Genomic DNA, 24,385 nt, shown 5'->3' with positions numbered 1-24,385 from the left:
GTCTGTTGGTTCATTGCCCTGTGTCTTGTTCTCCCTCAGACCAACAGAAGCAGGGGATGCAGCAGGACACTCTGTGATCTACAGCTCAGTGGCTGAAGCAACATGAGATGAGCGCATCCGGGATTGGAAGGCCTCGATTGGAGGCCTCTGCATGCTTTTGCTTGAAAATGTGTGTATTTTAGCAATAGTCTTTAGTTTGTTTTGTGATGGGAATCTATATAATTTAACCATATAAGCAAAAGATAGAAGAATCATCAATTGTTTACATTTTTTACAACAATTAAAGAGTGGTGGATGAATGGAGGTTTTGCTGAATGGGTCAAACAAATGAGTTCTTCCCAGGAGACCAGGGTCAAAGTCCTGTGTTATCTTTTGACTTGGCTGACTTATTACATTAATTCACTACTACTTGGTTAGGTTTTCCGCAACACAACAACTTTGTTAGGTTAGGCAACACAAAGACTTTGTTTGGTTAAGGCAACGCAACTATTAGGTTAGGCACGACAAATTCTGCCAGAAAAGCCCGGCAAACTTCTCCCATGTTAGATGTTAGATAAAGATAAGGAGACCACAATCAAACCCAGTCTAACTCAGTTACAGTTGTCATCGTATTAATGAAAAAAAAAAAGTTCAAAATCTATGTTTATGTATGCGTAATACTAGTAAGTTTTGGATCACTTTTCCCTTTAAAAATGAAAACATCACAACACTTACAAATTAAGGCCTTTATTACCATACTCAACATAACATCTTGAAAAATCAATGACGAATAAAAACTCAGTAACAACATTCTGCTTCAAGAATAATACAAATTGTGAACATCATAGTTGTTTTTAATCAATCACATTAGGGGACACTATCGGAACATCATTTATTGAAATGTAAAGAATCCATTGTCAAAAATAATCATTGCTGCACTTCTTTAACTTTTGTTTCTTAAAAATGCTATTAAAATCTTCCTTATAAACTGTGGCTCCTGTTCTGAAATTGTGTGTTATCAAAAATAATTCCTTAAAAAAGAATGACCCTGCTTCCATGACTCCTTTGCTAAAAAAGGTCCCGTCGACCATCAATCACAGTAGTTCAGAATTACGCTCAATACACAAAATGAAGATTTAACGAGCTTATCATCATAGGGCTACAGTGGCTCCTGCTGTGTTCTACATTGTAAAGTAGAACCCTTTCGTCAGATAATCCACGCTTTATTACACATTCACATTACTGTTGACAAGTTAGAAAATATTCCATATCAGATATGTATTATACGTATTACCATATTAACTCCTACATAGATGTGATATTGTTCGCTCAAGATGTGGTTGGTGAAAATTATATTTGGTACATTTGCGTAATGCTAATTGTTACAAAGTAAATTGAACATGAGCTTCAATCTCTGCAATGTATCCGAAAATAAGACTGAATGCATAAGATTATATATCCTCATTTAGTGTTATTAGCCCTGTTCAAACAAGAGATTTTATATCATTCAATATCATCAGCCCTATTAATACGTGAAAAATATGTGGATTCTGCATTTTTTTTTAAATCTAGATTGTATCCAGATTCTAAATATGAAGGGCTCAACACCTTCACCACCGCCTCAGCCTGTTTCCACACACACACACACACACACACACACACACACACACACACACACACACACACACACACACACACACACACACACACACACACACACACACACACACACACACACACACACACACACACACACACACACAGCTTTCTATCTGCACCACACCCATGGTCTGCACAATCCCTGAACGTGGGCGGTGGTCACAGAGTGACCAGGGGGTTCCAGCTTACATTGCTTTTGACAGTGTGACTTGACAACGCTACCGTGAGGAAGGCTTTCTACACAAAAAACCTATCTCAAGTCACCCTAGATTGATTGTGTGTTACATTCATGCATCCCACATACAACGGTTCACGCCTGTTTAGACGGAGAAAACATCTCTCTTTGCATCAGGATCTCACAACCGCTTTCAAAACGGGATTTGGAGAGCGAATCAAGATGCCATTGAGTGTGTTCATTATTTGACCATGGCATTTAAAATGGTAAATAAAAGCAAACTGGGTTGGGTTATCTATATACATCATGAAAGGGTTTGTAACCGGTTGACTTCTAACAGTTCTTTGGAACAAAATTAGCGCAAACAGCCATATTTATTCTTTATTTTTCACAAATCTAAATGCTGTGAATGCCGTGAAAATCTGTGAGGGTGACGCAAGAAACTCATGCTTAGAAAAGGAAGCACACCTTTTTTTTTTCATCCAATCAGCTACAGTACGAGGTCACTCACGCTCTTCCTCCTCCCAGATCAGTAGAACGAGATGCAAGGGTCCGTTCTCCTCATGTGCGAGACATCTTGTGAACGCCTGGTGAGTTGTGGTAATTCTGGAGAGGGGGTTTGGATCAAATGATTACTGATGATTACCACGACACTTCAAACGAGGCGTGGGTGGGTTTGTGTGTTTGTGTGTGTGTTTGTGTGTGTGTTGGGCTGAACGATTAATCAGATTCAAACCAACATCGCAATGCAATAGAACATTTTTTTTTTTTTTTTTTTATTTGTTACTTTTACTGACTGGAGATCAGTAAGATTTGTATTTATTTAAATTTTACAATTCAATAGTTAAATGTTGGGTATGGAATTCTCTTTTTTGGCCATTTTTGCAAAATTATTTGAAATTCTTATCCCACTCACAGCCACTGAGTTAGAAGTACTGACATGCAACACCAATTAAAGTCAATCATCTCTGGAACGGGCAGGGCTCGGAAAAACTCCAGCCAATGATTTCCAGAACCACCGAGTGGCATTGGACAGTGAGTACGTCAATCAAACGGATTGACTGCACTCCCCCTCCCCCACTCCCCGCTCGCGACCCCTTCGTGCACGTACTCAAAGCTCGTGACCCAGAGCAAGTTTCTGTTTGTTTCTACTGGAGCTAGCTAACTAGCTAATGGCTCACTCTCGCGCATCTGTGTTTGCGCTCCTGCATGATTGCGCGTCCATGTACTTGGAATGGGTGGAGTCAGAGTCAGCGTTGTAGGACCATTTGAGTTGTGTATTTTCAAAATCTGCTGCCGTTTCGCAAATCCCATACCCAACCTTTAAATAAAGATGTTATAATATCAATTCACGCATTAATTCATCTCAACAAATAGGCCTGGGCTAAAGAAAAGAGAAGTTTATATGTTGACTGCTTCCATTGTTGTGTTGGTCGTACTATAGAATGTTTTATTGCTTGGTTGGTGAATAATACTGAAATTGTTTAAAGAAGAATGACATGCTAAATCGCAATCGCAATATTGGTCAAAATAATCTCAATTCGATTACTTCCCCAAATCGTTCAGCACTAGTGTGTTGTGTTGTGTGTGAGAGTGAGAGTGAGAGTGAGAGTGAGAGTGAGAGTGAGAGTGAGAGAGAGTGTGTGTGTGTGTGTGTGTGTGTGTGTGTGTGTGTGTGTGTGTGTGTGTGTGTGTGTTGTGTGTGTGTTGTGTTGTGTTGTGTGTGCGTGCGTGCGTGCGTGCGTGCGTGTTGTGTGTGCGTTGCATGTGTCCCGTCCCCCCCGCCCCCCCGCTGTCCCCCCCGTCCCCCCGCTGTCCCTTACCCTCAGAGCGGTGGAGATCCAGGGCAGGAAGCGGGAAACCCGTGTGTACACGCCGGGCTTCTTGGCCGTGGCACAGCCGGTCCCCCAGCTCACCACCCCCAGCAGGCGGTAGCGGCTGGTCTTCGAGAGGCAGTCTGGGGCCACGAAAGGCCCCCCGCTGTCCCCCTGCAGCAGGGAGGGACACATGCATTCAAAACGTGGATAAGTGCACCCCGTCCCTCCCCTCCTGCCTGTTGTGTGTTGGAGGTCCCGGCCCTCGATGCACGCAGTTATGGTCTGTGTCATATTTAGTTAAAGTACTTGGTTAAGTAGGGTCTTATCCTAAGCTGCCTTTGTTGATTACGGGGAATGGGTTAACCGAGCGATTGTTTGTGCTTTACACTTCGTTCTTATTGTACCGACAGCGATGTGTTGTTTCACTTTTTTGTGACGAATGTACTTTTTGTAAGTCGCTTTGGTTAAAAGCGTCTTCCAAGTGCCCTAAATGTGAATGTGATACATATATTCAACACGATGTATGTACAGGAGGGGAGAATACGGAGGCAGGATTGACGTCGTAAGCGCGTTGAGGGGGGGGGGGGGGGGGTGTGGAGAGGTTTCTCACCACAAGCTCTTTGGTTTGTTTCTGGTTTGCAACTTTGACTTCTTCTACTGTTTTATTCCAGCTGTGCCTAATGCAGCATCTAGTGCCATCTTCTGACCAACCAAAGCCATGACAGACAGACGTGCATGTGTGATGTACCAAGACCCTCACCGACCTGGCAGGAGTCTGTGCCACCCTTCTCGAAGCCAGCGCAGAACATACTGGTGGTGATCTGGTTGTCGTAGTAATCGGGGGCGTTGCAGGTCGTGTCACTGATGATGGGCACGTTGGCCTCCTGCAGGACATTGGCTTGATGACCTGTCAATCAGAACACAAGCAGTGGAAAACTTCAGGATCATGACACTCTTTTTTTCTTTCTTTTTTTTAATATTTAATATTTAATATTTTATTCATACAAATTTTTCAATGCAAAATGTTTCACCACAACACAGAAAGACAAGCACATACAAAAGACGTGATGACACTCTTTAAAGGTGGCATTTTATACCGCCAGGTGAGGGTGTGATTAGCCGTTACGAGCCGTTTTGAAAATCAGCCTCTTCTGACATCACAAGTAACCGTGTCCACCTAGATGTGTGACGGATAGATGAGCAACGTTTGCTACAGTCCACTGGGTAGGCTGGTAGACTGATCCATCCAGCATACATCTAGGTGGACACGCCCTCTTAGGATGTCAGAAGAGGCCCAATTTCAAAACGGCTTAAAACGGCTAATCACACTCACACCTGGTGGTATAATATGTCACCTTTAATACTGGACCATAGTATCTGATTATGATCTACTGATCAGGTGATATGTAGAAGCTGATTTGTGTCGGCTCAATTGTTACTGTCTCATCATTTGAGTCTGGTTCAACAAAGTGCGATGTCTTGCTCCTGGTGGCCTGACATCCGTATCCTGCGATGTTACTTCCCATTCAAGCTAAACAACTGATATCTATTGCAATGTATATTTCTATACCGATATCTATACCGCTAAAAAACATGATAGACAGTATTGGAGCAGCATTGTCTCTTGTGCCATTCTACTATACATCTTTTAGACCTGACTTTGTGTGTGTGTGCATGTGTCTTTATATGCATGTAAACAGTATGAATATGAACATTAGCATTATCGTATATGTTCATTTGTTTCAACCATAGTCATGGATTTCGACCAACAAACCTAATTCTAAATCAAAACAGTGTTCAGGATTGACTGGCGTTGAAACATAGTGAGGACGTACCGTTATAACCGACGTTTCCCCAACCTGTTACTGTCCCCATCTGTCCGTCAATCAGTCTCTGGCCGTAGGTGGGAAGACAGAGGGGCTGAATATATTCTATGCATGCAAACCCATCACAAGCACACAGTATGCAGACACACACACACACACACACACACACACACACACACACACACACACACACACACACACACACACACACACACACACACACACACACACACACACACACACACACACACACACACACACACACACACACACACACAAGCAAACGTGAACGACAACAGCAAACTGCAATGTAGGTGGAATGCAAAGGAAGGGACGGACGACTGTTTGGAAGGACAGTGTGGTCATGATTCTCGGGCTGACATTTAAACAGAGGAGCTCAGGGATTATGAAGTGACTCAGAGAAGTCAGATGACCATTCGGATGGGACAAGAGGAGCCTGTGCCGACAGGTAGGGGGAAACAAGAGACCTCAATAAACACAGGGACTGACAGGCTGTTGCTTCCTTCCTCCTTCTCGCTCTCTCTCTCCCTCTCTCTCTCTCTCTCTCTCTCTCTCTCTCTCTCTCTCTCTCTCTCTCTCTCTCTCTCTCACCCTCTCTCTCTCTCTCTCTCTCTCTCTCTCTCTCTCTCTCTCTCTCCCTCTCACTCTCTCTCTCTCCCTCTCTCTCCCTCTCCCACTCCCTCTCACTCTTGTGAACCAGCGTCTCTGATGGTCTCCAGTCTGATGGTCCTTGGCCATCGCCCTGTACTGACCGCTCGCGGCGGCGGCGGCGGGCTCTCACCTGAGAAGGCGATGGGCTGGGAGAGGGCCAGCACAGCGAGGTCTCGGCTGTTGTCGTCGATGTTGGCGTCCACGAAGGGCAGGTAGCTGCTGTGGTAGACGATGGTCTTCACCTCCACCACGGTGGCGTTGGCGGGGTTGTTGTAGACGGAGCCCAGCAGCACGCGCCAGCGGGACACAGAGCGGAACCGTCTGGCGGGAAGAGCGGCCATGTTGTTTAGCACTAACCAGAGCTACACTCACGGTTACAGATAGAGAGAATAAACACACTTATTAGTATTCAATTTGTGCGTTAATAATTAATAACATTCTATTTGTCAGGATGTGCGGTGAAATGTTTGCGTGACATACTCTGTATTTCTGTGCTTAAAATATTAATAAAATACAATCGAATAAAATTGAATAAAATACTACATGCGTTTTAACAGAAATATATACACACAAGGAAGTAAAATTACATATGTGGTCGACGCTAAGTCAACTAAAGTAAGTGACTCTAAATTTGGCAACTAAGCTTATCTCATCTCATGACCCCCTGGGCTTAAAGTAAAGCCCAGGGTGTCATCTTTATTTCCTTTTTACATTCAATGGCGAATGCATTGTTGCTGTCAATATAGCATCTGCTAAATTAGGGCATTTAGCAGACACTTTTAACGGACTTACATCGGTTAATACACACATTGACAGAACGACGGCAGAGTCCACCATGCAAGGCGACAGCCAGCTCGTCCTGGGTTGAGTGTCTCGCTCAGGGACACATCAACACTCAGCTAGGAGGCGCTGGGGATCGAACTAGCAACCTTTTGGTTACAAGACAACTGCCCTACCTCCTGAGCTAAGCTAGCGGGCCAGCACATTCATGATCATCATTACCACTTTGCTTATCTTTAGTGCGATGAAGCGACCACTCCGCTGCACTTACTCACGGATGCAGTGCGCCGCAGACACGATCCAGCGGTCTGAGATGAGGGACCCGCCACACTGGTGCACCCCGTCGTACCGCAGGCTGACCTGCCAGGGCCAGCTGCCCTGCCGCGAGTCAAGACCCCCCACGATGCGGTCCTCCGTCAGACTGCGCCGGCCGCAGTCTGGGGGGATGGGGGGGGGGAGGTGGGGAAACCGGAGGAGGGGGGGGGGGGGGGGGGGGGGGTTGAGGAAGATACGTTGAAGAGAGAGAGAGAGAGAGAGAGAGAGGGAGAGAGAGAGAGAGAGAGAGAGAGAGAGAGAGAGAGAGAGAGGGAGAGAGGGAGAGAGAGAGAGAGAGAGAGAGAGAGAGAGAGAGAGAGAGAGAGAGAGAGAGAGAGAGAGAGACAGAGAGAGAGAGAGAGCGAGAGAGAGAGAGTAAGTCGGCCGGCCGTAAACATTAACAGCATTAATGTGATATTATCTTAGCGATACGCTTATCAGAAAATGTAAACCGGGTGTCATGAATAAAGGAGGACAAGATGTCCTTTTTTCGTCTTTCACTACGTCTGAGTCCTTCCCCTTTAGCAGTGTTGTTTTCGCCCTGTGGCCCCGTTCTGAGCTCGTTCGGAACAGCCAGCCCTACCTCAAGGAGTGGCTCCTACGGGAGTGTGAGTGAGTGAGGACAGAGGCAGAGTAGGAAAGGAGTGAAGCGTGAGGGTAAAAAGACGGGTTTAACTTTGACCGTACCTTGGCACAACAGTGTCAGAACCTCCCTGCTCTCGCAGTCACTGAAACAGAGAGTCAGGTGAGAGAACACACACAGAGTCAAGGGTCTGACAGGGTCACTGCAGAAGGCACCCCCGCAGGCCGGGGTCCTATAACAGAGACAGCTCCATCAGTAGTTACCATGGGAACAAGGAGTCTCTGATCTTCTTGCCATAGCTCAGCTCTTCCGGTTTGACACAGAAAAAGTCACCAGGATCGCTGCTCCCTTCTGGGACCGACGCGACAGAGTAGTTCACTACACTGAAACACAAACACAAAGAAAATGTAGACGTCAGTCTCGATGATGTATGGGTGCATACTATAGCTAGGTTGACGATGCAAAGTCCAGTGGGAAAGTTACAAGTAATCTTACCTGACGAAGCCAACTTCCTCGCAGCTTATGCTAGCCAGAAGCTCATTGGCTGAGGAGGAGCATACCTGCCGCCATCTGTTCTGGGCGGAGTCAAAGACCTGGAGATGCTGGTCGGCAGAGTTGACCTGAACTAGATGAAGATTGTGAAAGAAAATACTTAACATTTCCACAAACAATCCAAATCATTCTCATGTCCATACCACAATTAAGTATAAAAATGTGCAGTGTGGGATATAGTGTAGTTTTAGAGATCTAAATGAGTTTACTGACACATTTCATGAATGGCCGGACTCACCTTCATAAAGTCCTGTATCTTCTTCCATGGTGCAGTACGTGACTGCAAAAAACACAAACACCAGATGATTTATGGCTCTAAAGTAGAACACAAAAAGTATACAATATACAACCAGAAACAGAGTTAAATACATAGACAGAAATAAATACAGGAGGATCAAAACACAAGAAACAGGGGAGACACGTGTGGCAAAAATGTCACGACGATGACATAATATGATATTCTATCACTTTGTAAAAGTTGGAAAAACACAGAAAACAAATGCGTGTTGTGCATGCTTCGTTTGTGTGTGTGATTGTGTGTGTGTGTGATTGTGTGTGTGTGTGTGTGTGTGTGTGTGTGTGTGTGTGTCTGTGTGTGTGTGTGTGTGTGTGTGTGTGTGTGTGTGTGTGTGTGTGTGTGTGTGTGTGGGGGGTGCTAACCTACGGCCCAGACGGCGGCTCCCATAGCCACCAGGGTCATCAGCGTCACACACACCCCCAGGGCGCGGCAGGGGGTCAGCACACAGGTGAGGTAGATCCCCCGATGGACTGGAGAAACACACGCGATGGCATGAGCGCACACACACACACACACACACACACACACACACACACACACACACACACACACACACACACACACACACACGAAAATACATGAAACACAGGTACACGAAGAAGATACACACACGCACGCGGTAACAAACACACACACACACACGAAAATACATGAAACACAAGTACACAACGAAGATACACACACGCACGTGCAAACACACACACACACACACACACGCAACAAACGCAAGCACTGATACACGAAGATACGTGCATGCACGCGCACACATACACACACAAACACAAGCACTGGTACACGAAGATACCCGCACGCATGCACACACACAAACACAGGCGTTGAGCAGGCCTAATACAATCCGTCATCAAAGCACAATGTAGGGTTTGGGTGACTGTAAATGACGTGAATTAAAATTGATGCTTAGATTATGTGTAGTATCCCAATTATGTTCATATTTTTATTGACCATTTAATCCTAAAATCAAAAATAAATTAACCCGTCAAGGCCGGTAGAGGGTTCGTAGGATAAAAGCAAATCTGATAAACAACTAGGACTAAGACCATTAAGAGCTTCATAAACCAATAAAAGGGTCTTAAAATAAGTTCTGAATAACAAAACACCACAGAAATCACTATAGTTTTGAGTGTTTAGGAGTGGAATCCTAAATATAAATAAATGGCTGGTTTCAGCAAGTCATTACACTTTGTGTTGGACAGATTTGAAGCTCTCTCTCAATCAATAGTCGTAAGTCCACCATGTCTCCTGTGAACTGGAACAAACCCAGATATGGGGCCATAACTGCATCAGTGTGGCGTTTTGTGTTTCTCTCCAGGTACAACCCTTATCGCCCACCGGCCCGCACGGTGTCATCCTGACATCGTGAAATGTTCAACATTCACCGCAAAACACTTGACATAACGTTCCTGGGTCATTTCCGTTAGTAATTCTGTTTAAAATATTTATGTATCACGTGATCTCTAAATGTTGCGTTGGGCGCCTGTTCAAACAAGCGCAACAGACTTGGGTTATGTTCAGTTTGTCTATAGAGTCTTTTGTTTGTTAAATGTCATCTCACATCGTTTATAAAGTCATATTTACCATACACACATTTCGAGAAGAGCTATTTAGATATTCCTGTTCTCCGACAATTGCGCATGCACAAACAAATGGGGCAACCGTGGGGTCGCTGAACCTAGAACAGGCCGGACAGAACACAGATGTGCAGTGCTTCACCGACCACACGTCAACACGGTTACTGGCATCCCGTCTGATCCTAGGGCTGAACGATTTGGGGAAATGATCGAAATTACATTTATCTCCACCAATAATTAGATAGCGCTTTACTGTGCGATTTTTCACGCAACATTGGAAGCAGTCCACATATAAACGGCTCTTTCCTTTAGGCCAGGACTGTGTGTTGATTTGAATTGATGCATAAATTGATATTATAACATCTTTATTCAACTATTGACTTGTAAAAGAAAAATAAATAAGAATCCTTCTGATCTCCAGTCAGTAACAGTAACAACCCCCCCCCCCCCCCCCCCCCCCCCCTTCTTCAGCCCTAGCCAACACTGTTACTGGTTCCTCGTCTAATCGAGGAACCCTGATTTGGGGACAGAATTGTATTATCTAGCACTCCTCTTTATGTGTTTAGCACAAATGTACTTTGTCTTTGTGATAATCACCTTCATCATTATCGTTATCTTATTCATACTCATCTTCAGTCATTACAGTTCACACAAAGATGGGAAGCTGACGTTGGCAGCTGTGTTGCAAAAGACTTTCCAACATTACACATCAATTCACTTCTTCTTTTGTTGTTTTACTTAATAGCTTGGGACATCCTTGTTATTTGGACATATTCAACATCGAGCCAGTACCCGAACTTCAGAAATTCCCAGAGAGTATAGATAAAGTGCTCTCAGTCTAAATCAGTTTACAACAAATGTAGCACTAAGTGTATTGAGAAGATAAACAAATTAAAACGTTAGGAAATTTGATTGGTTAGAATGGCCAAATGACAACATTTTGGGGGAATTGGTATATCTGAACTGATCTTAATGTAGTGAGGTAAAAGCTGAACACCTGCTGGGAAAGCGAGCGTAATACAATACAAACAGCGTTAGATAGGAGAGTGGGGGGCTCTTTGGAATGAAAGAAAACACACTGAATCTCTGTAGGGCCTAAAAAAAAAATAGTTTGGTTCCGGTTTCCGACCGACCCTGTCAATTTATGTGCGACCCAAATTATTTGATGAGCTTTAAAAAAAATAATAATATTAATAATAATGTTTTTCTTTTTTTTTATGCAAACTATAATTACGTTTTGGTACAGCACCTCTTCATTCTGTACAACAAGGATGAGCGAATTTTCTCGTTTTTAGATGAAAACAACCTACCTATCATTCGCTGCCGCTGGAAAAAAATAAATAAAATAAATTCCCTACCTACCCATGACCTCAACTGACCACCAACAGGAACCAAACTTTTTTTTTTTTTAGGCCTAATGAGTTTCATCCTGCCCCTGTCTCCCTCTCGTCATCTCCTCCTCCTTCTTTCCTGTCCCACCATGTCAATTTCTCGTCTTTCCTCGTCATACCCGTTCCTCTCCGCTCTCGCTTTCCTTCCTGATGTCCAGGCAGCTGTTATTTCTGACAAAGAGCAGCCAAACACAAAGGTTTAGATTCCATTAGGGGGGGGAATCTCTTGGCAACTCACGATTCGATCCGATTATGAGGTCAACGATTCGATTCTAAAGCGATTATCGATGCAACTTGATGCATCTCGATGCAAAAATATTTTTTATGTACATTTCCATGCGTGATTCCTACTTTTGTGATGATCATTAAAGACATCAACAGATGAATAAACTTATCTAATATTTTATTCGAGGGAAAGCTTTTTTCCCAACTATGACTTTCTGTGGACAATGCAATAATCAATGCAGCTTGTATTACAACACAATATGGAAGTATGTAAAAAATAGGTTTCAGTTTTATCTTCTTTCTAATCTTTCTTTTCTACGTCATTAAAAGAAAAAGCTGCTCTTGAATTAGAAGGAGTTCTTGTGTCTGGCTGTGAGTTTGCGTGCATGCTATGCGTAGGCTGAATCGCAATCGTGTCAAGACAAATCAGATTGGTCAATACACACTGAAGATAAATTAAATCATTTTAAAATTACTAAAATTATCCTTCTCTGGCGAACAGAATGTTGCAGCAGGTGAACAAATAAAAAAACAAATAATAATAATAATTCTGATTATTAATTTATCTACAACGAGACGGAATCGTTCTAGAGAGAATCGCAATGCATCGAAGAATCGATTATTTTTCCCACCCCTAGACCAAGGTATTTCGCTCCTTAGTTCATTAGTTTATCTGCTGTCCCTTTCATAGTTGCACACAACGTATTGTTCCACAGGTCAAAATTTACAGGCACAAAGGTTATTCTCTACAATAGAATAGTATACTGTCATATAATGTCATTCAGCAATCCTTTCCTAGCCCTTCAGTTGTAGGACAGCAATACATATCAATTACTGGCACATGAATACACTCCGATGTCAAACTTTCCTCTCTGGAAATGTAAAGACCATCTTCTTTTTTATTCCACAAAAATGACATAATGGAAATCCAACACACAGCATTCAAATCCGATCAAGGTCTGAATACCAAATTAACTACTGCTATTGAAAGAGAGGCAGCATTTATTTTGATTGAAGCAAGCAATCTTTACAGTGATATGTTTTCCTATGGCTTATTCAACTGAATTGAATGGATGAATTGACCTTCATCCATATACAATGTTTTGTTCGTATCACCCAAAGCACAATTGGAGAGGGTTAAGACTCATCAACGTAATTCAGTGCGAATGCATATGCTGTCCTGCATATGTCATCTGAATCTTAATACCAAGTACAGGGATGGTGGATATACAATTAAGAGACTAGTCTTTTTAGATTTTTCATCTAGTCCTTTTGAATGTCCACATTCATATATATATATATATATTCATATATACTGTGTATATCTTATATATTCTTTTAATGATCAATCTTCATCTCATCTCATCTCATTTTCGTCCGCTTATCCGGGGTCGGGTCGCGGGGGGAGCAGCTCAAGCAGGGGGCCCCAGACTTCCCTTTCCCGGGCCACATTGACCAACTCTGACGGGGGGATCCCGAGGCGTTCCCAGGCCAGTGTTGAGATATAATCTCTCCACCTAGTCCTGGGTCTTCCCCGAGGTCTCCTCCCCACTGGACGTGCCTGAAACACCTCCCAAGGAAGGCGCCCAGTGGGCATCCTTACCAGATGCCCGAACCACCTCAGCTGACTCCTGTCTAAGTAAAGGAGCAGCGGCTCTAATCCGAGTTCCTCACGGATGGCTGAGCTTCTCACCCTATCCCTAAGGGAGACGCCAGCCACCCTTCTGAGAAAACTCATCTCGGCCGCTTGTACCCGCGATCTCGTCCTTTCGGTCATCACCCAGCCCTCATGACCATAGGTGAGGATAGGAACGAAGATCGACCGGTAGATCGAGAGCTTTGCCTTGCGGCTCAGCTCTCTTCTCAATCTCTTCTCAATCTTATTTGTTTCAAAAAATTATCTTTGAGAGATCCCAAATATGAGTTTAATCTATATTCATTGTTTGATCTATGGATCTTTTATGGCCTTTCAACAGAAAACTAGACTGTAATATATGAACTGTAGACTAGAATGGAATCTGGTCACTGCAGCACCTAGAATATAAGTAAGACTGGCTATAAAATGTACTTGATGTGTGAACTGAAAATGAGCGTTCATCCCACGAATGTAATCAACGTTTTCAAAGGGCTGGGAAACTGCTGTAATAATAAACGGAAGGCAGTGTTCCCTGCAAACCAAAGCATCCCAGCGCTTCAATCCCCCTTCCCCTCGTATATACGGTCGTCATTCCTTGTGCACAGATTGTCCTCAACGTAGAAAAGTGGCAAATTGACGTGGTTCTGATGGCGACATCACGCATTATTTTTCAGTGAAATCCCGGGGGTAAGAGACTGGGGTATAAGAGACTGGGGTAAGAGACTGGGGTATAAGAGACTGGGGTAAGAGACTGGGGTATAAGAGACTGGGGTAAGAGACTGGGGTAAGAGACTGGGGTATAAGAGACTGGGGTAAGAGACTGGGGTAAGAGACTGGGGTATAAGAGACTGGGGTAAGAGACTGGGGTAAGAGACTGGGGTATAAGAGACTGGGGTAAGAGACTGGGGTAAGAGACTGGGGTAAGAGACTGGGGTATAAGAGACTGGGGTAAGAGACTGGGGTAAGAGACTGGGGTAAGAGACTGGGGTATAAGAGACTGGGGTAAGAGACTGGGGTAAGAGACTGGGGTAAGAGACTGGGGTAAGAGACTGGGGTATAAGAGACTGGGGTAAGAGACTGGGGTATTTGAGGCCATTCCCCCTTTCCTTCCCCCAGTGACTCTCGCTCCCTTCCGTCTTTTCCCACAAAACCATTTAATCATAGTAGCTCTCAGGAGAACAACCATCCTATTGTACCTACCCGAAACCACTATTGCTATGTGTCTGTGTGTGTGTGTGTGTGTGTGTGTGTGTGTGTGTGTGTGTGTGTGTGTGTGTGTGTGTGTGTGTGTGTGTGTATGTGTGTGTGTGTGTGTGTGTGTGTGTGTGTGTGTGTGTATGTGTGTGCGTGTGTGTGTTTGTGTGTCTATGTGTGTATGCGTGGGTGTGTTATTCTGTTTGAGTGTTTGTGTGTATTAGTCTGTATGTGTGTAAGTCTATGTGTGTGTGTGTGTGTGTGTGTGTGTGTGTGTGTGTGTGTGTGTGTGTGTGTGTGTGTGTGTGTGTGTGTTTTAGTCTGTGTGTGTCTGTTTGTGTGTGTGTGTCTATGAGTTGACCAAGATATTTAACATTCAAGAATTCTAACTGCAACTGCGCCTCCCTCAGTCACTGATTCTTTGAGAATGCGCAGAGGCCTGTAAACACAGAATGCTTTTATTGTGTCTAATCAGTTTAAAAGCTACTTCCTCCTACACTTACCCTGCAGACCTATTGAGATATTGCTTTGCACTGGGAATGCTGAATTATCACACTGCCTGAAATGCAGTCACCATCTTTGTACAGAATTCTATCCCACATCTGTGCGGATGCACAGTGGCAGGTAACCACAGTATCAAAACATGTGGACTTGTTGGTTTGCTGGCATTACTGGAGAAGGTTGCATAGCCAGGACAGGTCGTATGCACCTACCATGGCTTGACAAAACAAAGATACCGTTTTGAGAACTGCTAAACACTTGTTTGGAAAATAATGGATTTTATAACGTACCCATTTTCAGAACATATCTACACTGCAAGAAGTGGTGAGTTGAACAAAAATCATTGCTGCTTTAAATCTGGACAAGTACATTATGAACAATTGACCTGGGGTAATAAGAAACCAGCCAAATCCTTTAACCACCAAACCAGTCACTATCCACACTTCCATTTGGGATGATTGCCGGCTAGTTGCTACTTGCTGCTTGTGTTCTCTGACTGTGTGTTTCTGCCTCTAGGGAAGAGCACTAAAGATTGAAGAGCTATTATTGGAGTGTTCTTTGTGAGAAATGGCGAAGTCAACTATTAGTGTGTGAAATTGGCTGTGAGAATATCTGTTCTGAGTTGACTGCATGCGCCTTTTTCTCAGTGCGTCTCTTCCGTGATTGGACAATGTTATCCTTCTTGCCTGTCATTCACAGATGTGTTAATTGCAGCACTCCTCAATGGCGGAGAAACATGGCGAGTGAGTGAAGAGAGACGGAGGGGATCACACATCCTGGATCAAATAAGGGATACATCTCAAAGCAGGAATACATCTCAAAGAACTTAGTTGTGTTGAATGAAGACCTAAAAACATTTGGCCGTCGAACATACCATGCTGTTGACTCACGTGTTATGACGGTAGTTATGACAGTGAAGAAACACGCATATACACACAGAAACAAACACAGATGTACACACACACACTCTTATAAACATAGCTAAACAGAAAGAAGGAGTGGCAGCCATAGTGTAAGCTACTATTTTGGGATAATTATAGCAACAGGCACCAGGGGTACAGAATGATCTAGAGTCTAGACACCCACACGGTTCTTTTTCTCTGCTGCTTTAAAAACCTATTACAAAGGGGCCGCTTCACCTGAAGGGATACAAGACAACACTAGAGCAAACCAAGAGTAACCTTTTCACCGACCGAGTCCCATGGGCACGAATAAACTACCGAAGGATGAAGAACACAATGGAAGCCTTTTGAAGAACAGGAGGATAATGTGTCCTATCATTAAGGTAGGCTATTCATACATAAGGTGGACCACACAGAACACCATCATGCGCACAATGCCTTTATGTACTCAATACTGTGACTTTGCCGTTTCTGAAACAAAACAGCTGATCTGAATCTTATCGGAAGTGACTGTTTTATTCTTGCGTCTATTTACTCACAACACACGGAGGTCGGACTGAAATCCTGACGAGGGATTTAATATAGAGAAACAGATGTATGCGTTTAAAGTTTTTACCCGCCGCGTGTATTTCATAAATAGATAATTGAGGCTCAAATAGATCATGAGAATGGGTTACTTTCTACTGCATGGCTCATGAAAAGCCATAAAGTTGTGTATAAATAATGTCCTTTTTTTTCTTTCATACTGTGTCACAAAGGTATGAAACCATGCCATCATCCATTCAACACTGGTCCAGTTTTAAGGACTGATAGCCACCATTTAGAAAACATAGGGGGGAACTGTTCTGATTATTCTGCTGACTCCCGTTGTTATGGTGTTGTAGTATCACAATAATAAGTCAAATATATGTAAGGTCAAAATTCCATTCCATTCCAACTTCAAATGATTGACTTTTGAAAATATTTAATCCGTTTCCCAGTGTGCATCCGAAAAAAGGGCATTCTACCAGAAATAATACACACCAGTTAATTTTTAACTGCCAAGAACATTAATGTTTGGTGCAGCAAAACTCGGGAGATGAACATGTGACATGCTCCGTTAGGATGTTAGGATGGAGCGTGTGATTGGACGAGGCTCACCCATCTTCCCTTCCTTCGCTGATTTTTCTGCATCCATTTTATGGGATGCAGAAATCATCCGATTTTTCGCCAGTTTCTTCTCCTTTCTTGCCTTATGGTGTCCTTTTCTCTCACTTCCAATGACTCACCGTCCTTTTCAACAAAAACAACAGAGACACACCAATCCTTCATAATCATTGACCAACATTACAGTATCACAGCTGCACTTTATTTGGGTTGTTAGGTGTCTTTAGTCATTCAAGGCTAAATTAGTCATTAGAAATCCATTTACTCATCAATGATCGACTAATTGGTTCAGCAATATTCTATGATAGGGTTGCATTTAGTAGCTTCTATGAAAAGTTTGTATTAAGGCTCAGTCGTTCCTAACTTTGTTATTATTACGTGTTGATGTATGTGAACTATACTGGCACCTACACAAAAAATTATGCATTTACTATTCTTCCATCTGTTCATGGCTTTTTTTTGTTAAATTATATCCTGTGTCTGTAAACACATTTTTTCTCCTGTCCACAGTCTTGGTTACTTCCGAATAGCATTTAGGACATTGACCAATAATACCCTATTTTTAATGATTTGTTAAGTAAGTCAATATGATGAGGCCATGACATGGTATCAAATACCAAATAATGATAATACAAGAATACATAGCCTATCTCTATTATGTCAATAAAGGGGCAATCTTGGTTCAGACATAGGCCCTTAGGCATGTGAACCTGACTTTGGGTTCGCAGGAGCTACTAGATATCTATATATGGTTTTCCTTCAGACAATTGGACCATTTTTCCTTTTCGTTTAAAAAGAGCTTAATACAGTCTCATCCATGAGCCCATCTGACGATAACTTTTAATGTGCGCAACAGGCCTCGTAAACTACTAAAATAATTAAAATCTGGGTTTGGAAAAAATGTTGATGTTTAGTTTAGCGCCATTTTTTGATTGGGTGTGAAAGATAATCGTCTTTTCTTTATATTTTTCTATTAATAATCAACGATCCTTAGAAAAAACACGACTTCATCCACACTGCAGGTTGTCATGTTTAGAGCAGGCTACCTGCATTCATTAAACAATGGCCTTTCATGAATCACAACTCTTTGATCCCATAGATATTTAGCTATATGTAGTTTTGTGGCTATATTGAATGGTCATTTTTAAACTTCAGGTCTGTAACTTATAAGGGTTCTTAAAATTATTTGTAAAGTCCCTCACCTGCGTCTCACGCTGCGGGCCAGGAGGAGCAGGCATACGAGGAGCAAAACACTAGTAATCCATTCCAAGTGGTCTCTGTTCACTTTGTCAAAAACAGTGCGGGGCAAACACTCGAGTTTCTACTAAGTTCTCCAATTATTTCTTTGCAGGTGGATCCCCTCTTGGTGAAATTCAGGACGGGGTAATTCTACTGGCGACCTTCAGCCACTCCAGTCATCCAAAGCCAACGGACTCCGCCTCTAATCGAAACGAGAGGAACATTTGGAGGATTATGAACCAAAACAGAAGCCTTTATGGGATTTTTTTTGGGTTGTTGAGAGTATGAAGTTCGTTTAGTGTTCTGTCGGGGTACTGGTTGCGCGCTACTAAAAAAGAAAAAAGCCTCATAAACCACAAAGGGTTAAAGGGAGGAGGGGGTTACTGATGACGTCACCTTATTGCGATACCAGCAGATAAAGAGCCAGGGCATTAAGTGAAGGCAGGGGGCCACTGGAAACCATTTGTTCGACACTCACTCCGTTCACAAAGATAGAGTGGAGAGATAAATAATAAACTAAATAATTGAATCTAAGTGTGTGTGTGTGTGTGTGTGTGTGTGTGTGTGTGTGTGTGTGTGTGTGTGTGTGTGTGTGTGTGTGTGTGTGTGTGTGTGTGTGTGTGTGTGTGTGTGTGTGTGTGTGTGTGTGTGTGTGTGTGTGTGTGCGATAGACAGACAGAAAGACACACAAACAGATGGACAGAAAAAGGAAACAAAATGATTTCCTGTTTGTTGCGGGTATGAAAGCACTCACAGCATCACTTCGGTTAACAACAGAAAAAGGGAAGCCTGACACATATTGTTCTGCATGGAGAAATCTTGAGAAACGAGAACATCAAGTGTGCTCATTCTTTACTGGGGGAGAGAGTAGGGGAGACCCATAGACACTATAGGGATCAGAACGACAATAGAAACACACACAGAGTTGGTGGGATAAGAACAGAAGGAGAGACCATGGATAAAGAAGTGACAACGGCACTCTGGATCCTGACAATCTTTATTTTGAAAGGTAAGTCACAGGAAGGTGGGTCGCATGGGGGGGCTTTCAAGACCACCTGACACTCAGTCATGTTGTGATGGATAGACATTTTTATTCAAACTGTGAGATACTTTGCAGTCTGTCGGAAGAGGATTACACCTAGCACCTGACTACCGTGAAAATGCAAATGTTCTACCTCCAAACCCAGAAGAAGAATCTCTTTGAAATGTGACCAACACATTACCAGACTCCAGTTCACGGTATTGGTGGATTTGTCTTGTGTTACTGCATGGTTACAAATTGTTTCTTCCTTCTCTTGAGGCGTTCTTGCTGGCCACTGGTCTGTTAACCTGCCCATCAACCCTATCTGCGCTGTGATTGGTTCGACTGTGGTCCTGCCTTGTTCCTATGAATACCAAGAGGACTCCTCCAGCCAGGTAAAATTAACAAAAACGAAGGATCTATTGTTTGTTCTCATCCATCCCCCCATTCTTGGCTTTGAACCTGCAGACGAGTGGACCAGGGCGTCGTCGGAGATACAGTGTAGCAATAGAAGAAGTCAAACATAGGCCACTACCAATATTTGAAACCAGCTAAAACATTGTGTAGCAACACCCTGAGAGGACACCCACAGAGAGCTTGGTTGGACTAGTCTCTCAGAACGATGCACTGAGGCGACAGACCCCCTTTGATTTGTGTCTTTAAGCCCCTGAGGGACGGGGACGCCCACAGCGTGCGGTCTGAGATGTGGTGCCTCGGGAGCAGTCGCTGTATCACACCGAGGTGTGGACACGCACGCACGCACGCACGCACACACACGCATTAAGAATGTTCGTTTACTTAAAGTATTTCAAGTAATATTTTGATTTGGAAACATGAGGGGGTATTATTAAATGGATGTCTTTAATCGACAGAAAGTTCTTTGTATTGTGTTTTTGGGCTGATCCTGAGAGTTGATTTGAGAGAAGTATTTCACTTGGCATGATGTTGCTAATGAGGCACACACACTTTGGAGCTCCGCTGGAGCATTAGCTACAGCAATAAAGCTATGAGCATCTTGAATCAATAAAACATTAAATTAAAAAAAAAAAAATTATGTTTTTTTAGGCCAGCGGGGCACTTTAGCCTACAAAGGTAGCCTTCCACTGGTGAATGGGCGTGCCTCTCAAGCACTTAGACCTACTTAAGACAGGGACGGTGATTAAAGGGAAAAAATAAAGTGGACCTGACCTGACTCTTTCCTCTCCTCTTAGCTATGTGTATCACAGCGACGGTGTCTTCCTGGACCCGTCCTATAGCAACAGAGTCATGTTTCTGGGGCAGACTGGGACCAAAAACTGCTCGCTGCAAATCTCGGGGGTCAGGATGTCCGACGGTGGAGCCTACGCGTTCTACGTCATCCCCGACCCCCCCACCCAGAAGATGCCGGCGCAGACTGGTGTACAACTCTTGGTGGCAGGTAGGCCCGGGTTTTAATACGTTACAAACTGAACACTTGGTCTAGACAGGGTTTCAAAACACAAGCAAATCAGAGGAATAGGTTCCTGAGGCCTGGGTAGACAGTTCCTTGAACCAGCCACCTGTTCTGCCCTTTAGTCTCGGAGGAACTGAAACTGAACTATGATAATGGTCAGCATAAAAATAATGAGTGAATGCTTTGAGGATGTCAATGTCATCACCAATATCTCCAGTTAAATAAAGTCTGTATAGTCGCTATCTATTAATTCTATTCTAATATCTATATTAATCTGTTAATTCATCAATGCAATATTTTGAATGTTGAGAAATGGGTGTTGGTGGCGACACTGCTTGTAACACTTGGAAAATGACCGCTTATCACCAAAGGTGTCTCCAAAGATGACTAAATAGACATTTTTAGGTAAGCACTTTAGCGTGAAGTGTGCAGTACAAACATTGCTAAGTATTATCCTCGTTCGCATGATAATTAAAGGAACAAGCTAATAACAACCGAACATTCAAGTTAAAGCATTTATTAAAATGTGGCAAAATGGCAACGTTGCAAGAGGCATCGACATGCAACCCTCCCAGACGCGTCCGTACCGATCCACTTCTGAATCCTTCGACCCGATAGGCTCTCCTGATGCCGTCACAGCCTCTGTGAATCCCTGCGGGGGGGCCCTGAAGGGAGCGCCCCTGCAGCTGGCCTGTTGTGGCCCTCCGGTCGGCCCTGTGGGACGGTACCGCTGGCTCATGGATCCTGCTGGGGACAGCACCACCCAACGGGAGCACCCGGGCCAGGTCTGGACCATGGATGAGACACGGGCCGACGCCAGCGGGAACTACGTGTGTCAGGTTCAATCGGCCGAGGGCTGGAGGAGCTCTGCCAACATAACGGTGGATGTGCAGTGTGAGTGTCACCGTTGACTTTTGGAAGTCCCGTTCGTCTCATTCGTTTGTTTCAGGTTTTCAGGCTGTCCAAAAATCTTTTTTTTGTTGCAACGGTACAGAAAAGAAACGTAATATTCAGATCCAGAGCACTTTTTTTTAATATCCACGGGGGGGGAAGAAGTAAAGACACACAATGTATAAATGTGCAATAAACACGCTTGCATATTTACAGGAGACAACATTAGAATTTAGTTTTGGTTTTGGTTTCATGTCAAGTTGATCATCTGTTAAACCCTGCGGTGACACCATTGCGTCCCCCCCCCCCCCCTTCCCCCCCCCTCCTGCCTTAGATCCACCCTGTAACACATCTGTGCACGTCACATCTGTGGACGTCCTCTCGTCTGGAACGGGCGTGGTCCTGACCTGCAGCAGCGACGCCAACCCCCCTGTTGAAAGCTACACCTGGTTCCGCGGTAACGGCTGTCTGACCGCAGTAGACAGGAGGACGGGGGCTACACCCATGGGGCCGACCCTGAAGCTTCACGCAGACCCCCCCACGGGAGAGTCTGAGCTGTACTGCTGTGTGGCCGCCAACACACTGGGCTCCCAATCCTACAATGTGACGCTCTACGGAGGTGTCAATGCAGGCGAGTTTGGTTGGGATTTATGCGTTTCTTTTTTATATCGATTATTTATGGATATCTGAAAGATTGGCAATGGGTGCCATGTTTTGGTTTAAGTACTGCTCTGCATTACAGCAGCGAGCATAACCTTTTTAGTTATGAAACAGCTACCGTAATCATGTGTAAATAGTATGTAAATAAAGAAAGCAGTCAATACACAAAATACACAGATTGTACAGTCAGTACAATCTAAGAGGCCAAACAATCTTCTGGATAACTCTGAGCGAGAAAACCGCTGGGTCCAAGTGAAGGATCTTCGATTCAACAACCTTTTGATAGTTCCCCCTCTTTCCTCTCACGCCACAAATAACCCAGCGCAGTGACACTTACCAGAGATGAACGAGTTTATCCTGCGATTAGCTTTTGTTTAATACCAATGCGGAACAAGAATTTGACACAAGGCCCTCACATGGTTTCCCTTAAAACAAACAAAAAGCACATTCAAATATTCCAAGATTATGTTCTAATGCTATAACAAGCTTTTTACATATACTGCAATGACGTGATGCCAATTCAACTGTTCTCACTGTTGTGTTTTTCATGGCAGGCGAACCCCAGTTGGCCAGAAGTAAAAGAGTGATGATTGTTGCAACTACTACCGTAACTTTACTAGTAGTCATTGGCCTTGTTGCATTTGCACTTAGATGGTATGTATAAGACCTGATTATCATATACTAATTGAACCTCTATATTATCAAAAAAAATAATATTTTAAAAAGATTAAAAATATTTAAAATCTGCGTTTCCCTCTTTTTTTAAGGAAACTGAAGGAGTCTCCATTGTCCCAGTCCTATGGCCTTGCAGGAACCACCGTTCCAGTATCTTAACTGTACATTTCATATACAATGAATTGGCTGCGGAATGGCAAGATAAGAAGAAAACTAAATACGCATAAATAATACACAACCAATTTAAACACTGTGCATATATAGAAATTTTATAGAATATATTTCTGTGCATTTTTTTTTATTATTATTATTTTTGTATTTATTATTTTTTCACTGTGGTATACTTTCTGCTGTGACGTCCAAATTGAATGTTACTGGAGAAGTGGCCGTGTGGAGGGTCCAGCCTTGGCCGTGATGTTACAATAAATTAATGACCTGACCTTGGAACCAACTGTCCGGCGTGATACGGCAAGATAGGATGCAAGGCAGAACCCAGGACATCTGGGTAGGAGGTTGAGAACCATCAGGACATTCACTTTGTTTATACTTGACTTGAATTTAGGCTTGAACTGAATAACCTCCTTTCTGAATGTTTGTTTCTGTGGTCATATTAATTAGCCATGATACAAAATAAGTGTACTGTTTGGTTATGTCAGCTTGATAATTAGAATTCATAAACAATGACTTAAAATAATATGTTTTTAAGTTCTTTTTTTTCCCAGGTTTAGTTTCATATGCCTCATGTCATCTATTTTGGATTTCAATATCTTTTTAACTCTGCATCTACCAAATATGATAAAAATATTTTTTGTTGTTGATTTCCATGATTGTATGATCCAATCTAATATATAGTATAAAATGTAAACAGAAGACCAATTAAGATATCCACTGTGCATTAGGCAAAAATATGAATAAAGGAATCTGTAAGATGCAAGTCATTAATTATGGATCCAACTGTATCTTCCTTGCATGCATACATGTAAAAATATCCGTCAATGTTTTGGTTGCATTGGGCAGCCTGGTCAGCCCTGACAGGGGAAGATGCATGACTTGCATGAGTTTGGGGGGGTGGGGGTGGGGTGGTGGTGGATTTATGGGAGTCCCAGACGGGGTCTCTAACATTCTCAACACTCTGCTCCTCTTTCTGCTACTTATTTTGTGTCATTTATTGTTGAAAGGTGACTTTTTATTGATTTCTTAACGAAAAATCAATGTGTTTATTGGAAT

At 43.3% G+C, this 24,385-nt stretch overlaps 3 protein-coding genes across 6 annotated transcripts in view; 2 read left to right on the top strand and 1 right to left on the bottom strand.

The window, feature by feature from the left end:
• si:dkey-33i11.1 (B-cell receptor CD22) overlaps window positions 1–972 on the top strand; it is a 93,121-nt gene extending 92,149 nt beyond the window's left edge. For all 3 annotated transcript variants that reach the window (XR_003978630.1, XR_003978631.1, XM_030371468.1), the window contains one exon: window positions 40–972. The gene's annotated coding sequence lies outside the window, so the exon portion shown is untranslated. The remainder of the gene's footprint in view (window positions 1–39) is intronic.
• hpn (hepsin) lies at window positions 715–18,796 on the bottom strand. Of its 2 annotated transcripts, none has more exons than XM_030371469.1 (13): window positions 18,443–18,796; window positions 17,235–17,366; window positions 9,019–9,126; window positions 8,597–8,638; window positions 8,302–8,431; window positions 8,070–8,189; window positions 7,911–7,951; window positions 7,180–7,345; window positions 6,259–6,449; window positions 5,466–5,561; window positions 4,391–4,537; window positions 3,637–3,801; window positions 715–2,419 (listed from the first exon to the last, which is right to left on the bottom strand). In XM_030371469.1, exons 2-13 carry the CDS (start codon window positions 17,290–17,292, stop codon window positions 2,343–2,345), a joined length of 1,341 nt encoding a protein of 446 aa, XP_030227329.1. In that variant the 5' UTR covers window positions 17,293–17,366; window positions 18,443–18,796; the 3' UTR covers window positions 715–2,342. The 2 variants fall into 2 exon arrangements, with proteins under 2 accessions (XP_030227329.1, XP_030227330.1); XM_030371470.1 differs by having other exon boundaries at window positions 4,395–4,537; window positions 18,443–18,794.
• Window positions 18,797–19,184: 388 nt separating this feature from the next.
• On the top strand, window positions 19,185–24,100 carry LOC115554673 (cell adhesion molecule 4). Its single transcript, XM_030371478.1, has 8 exons — window positions 19,185–19,488; window positions 19,780–19,895; window positions 20,165–20,241; window positions 20,712–20,917; window positions 21,551–21,826; window positions 22,158–22,454; window positions 23,038–23,137; window positions 23,251–24,100. The coding sequence occupies exons 1-8, from the start codon at window positions 19,434–19,436 to the stop codon at window positions 23,315–23,317; spliced, it is 1,194 nt and encodes a 397-aa protein (XP_030227338.1). The 5' UTR covers window positions 19,185–19,433; the 3' UTR covers window positions 23,318–24,100.
• The last annotated feature ends 285 nt before the right edge of the window (window positions 24,101–24,385 follow it).

This window comes from Gadus morhua, chromosome 11, assembly GCF_902167405.1.
Source record: "Gadus morhua chromosome 11, gadMor3.0, whole genome shotgun sequence".
NCBI lineage: Eukaryota > Metazoa > Chordata > Actinopteri > Gadiformes > Gadidae > Gadus > Gadus morhua.
This window is presented reverse-complemented; position numbering and strand designations above follow the sequence as displayed.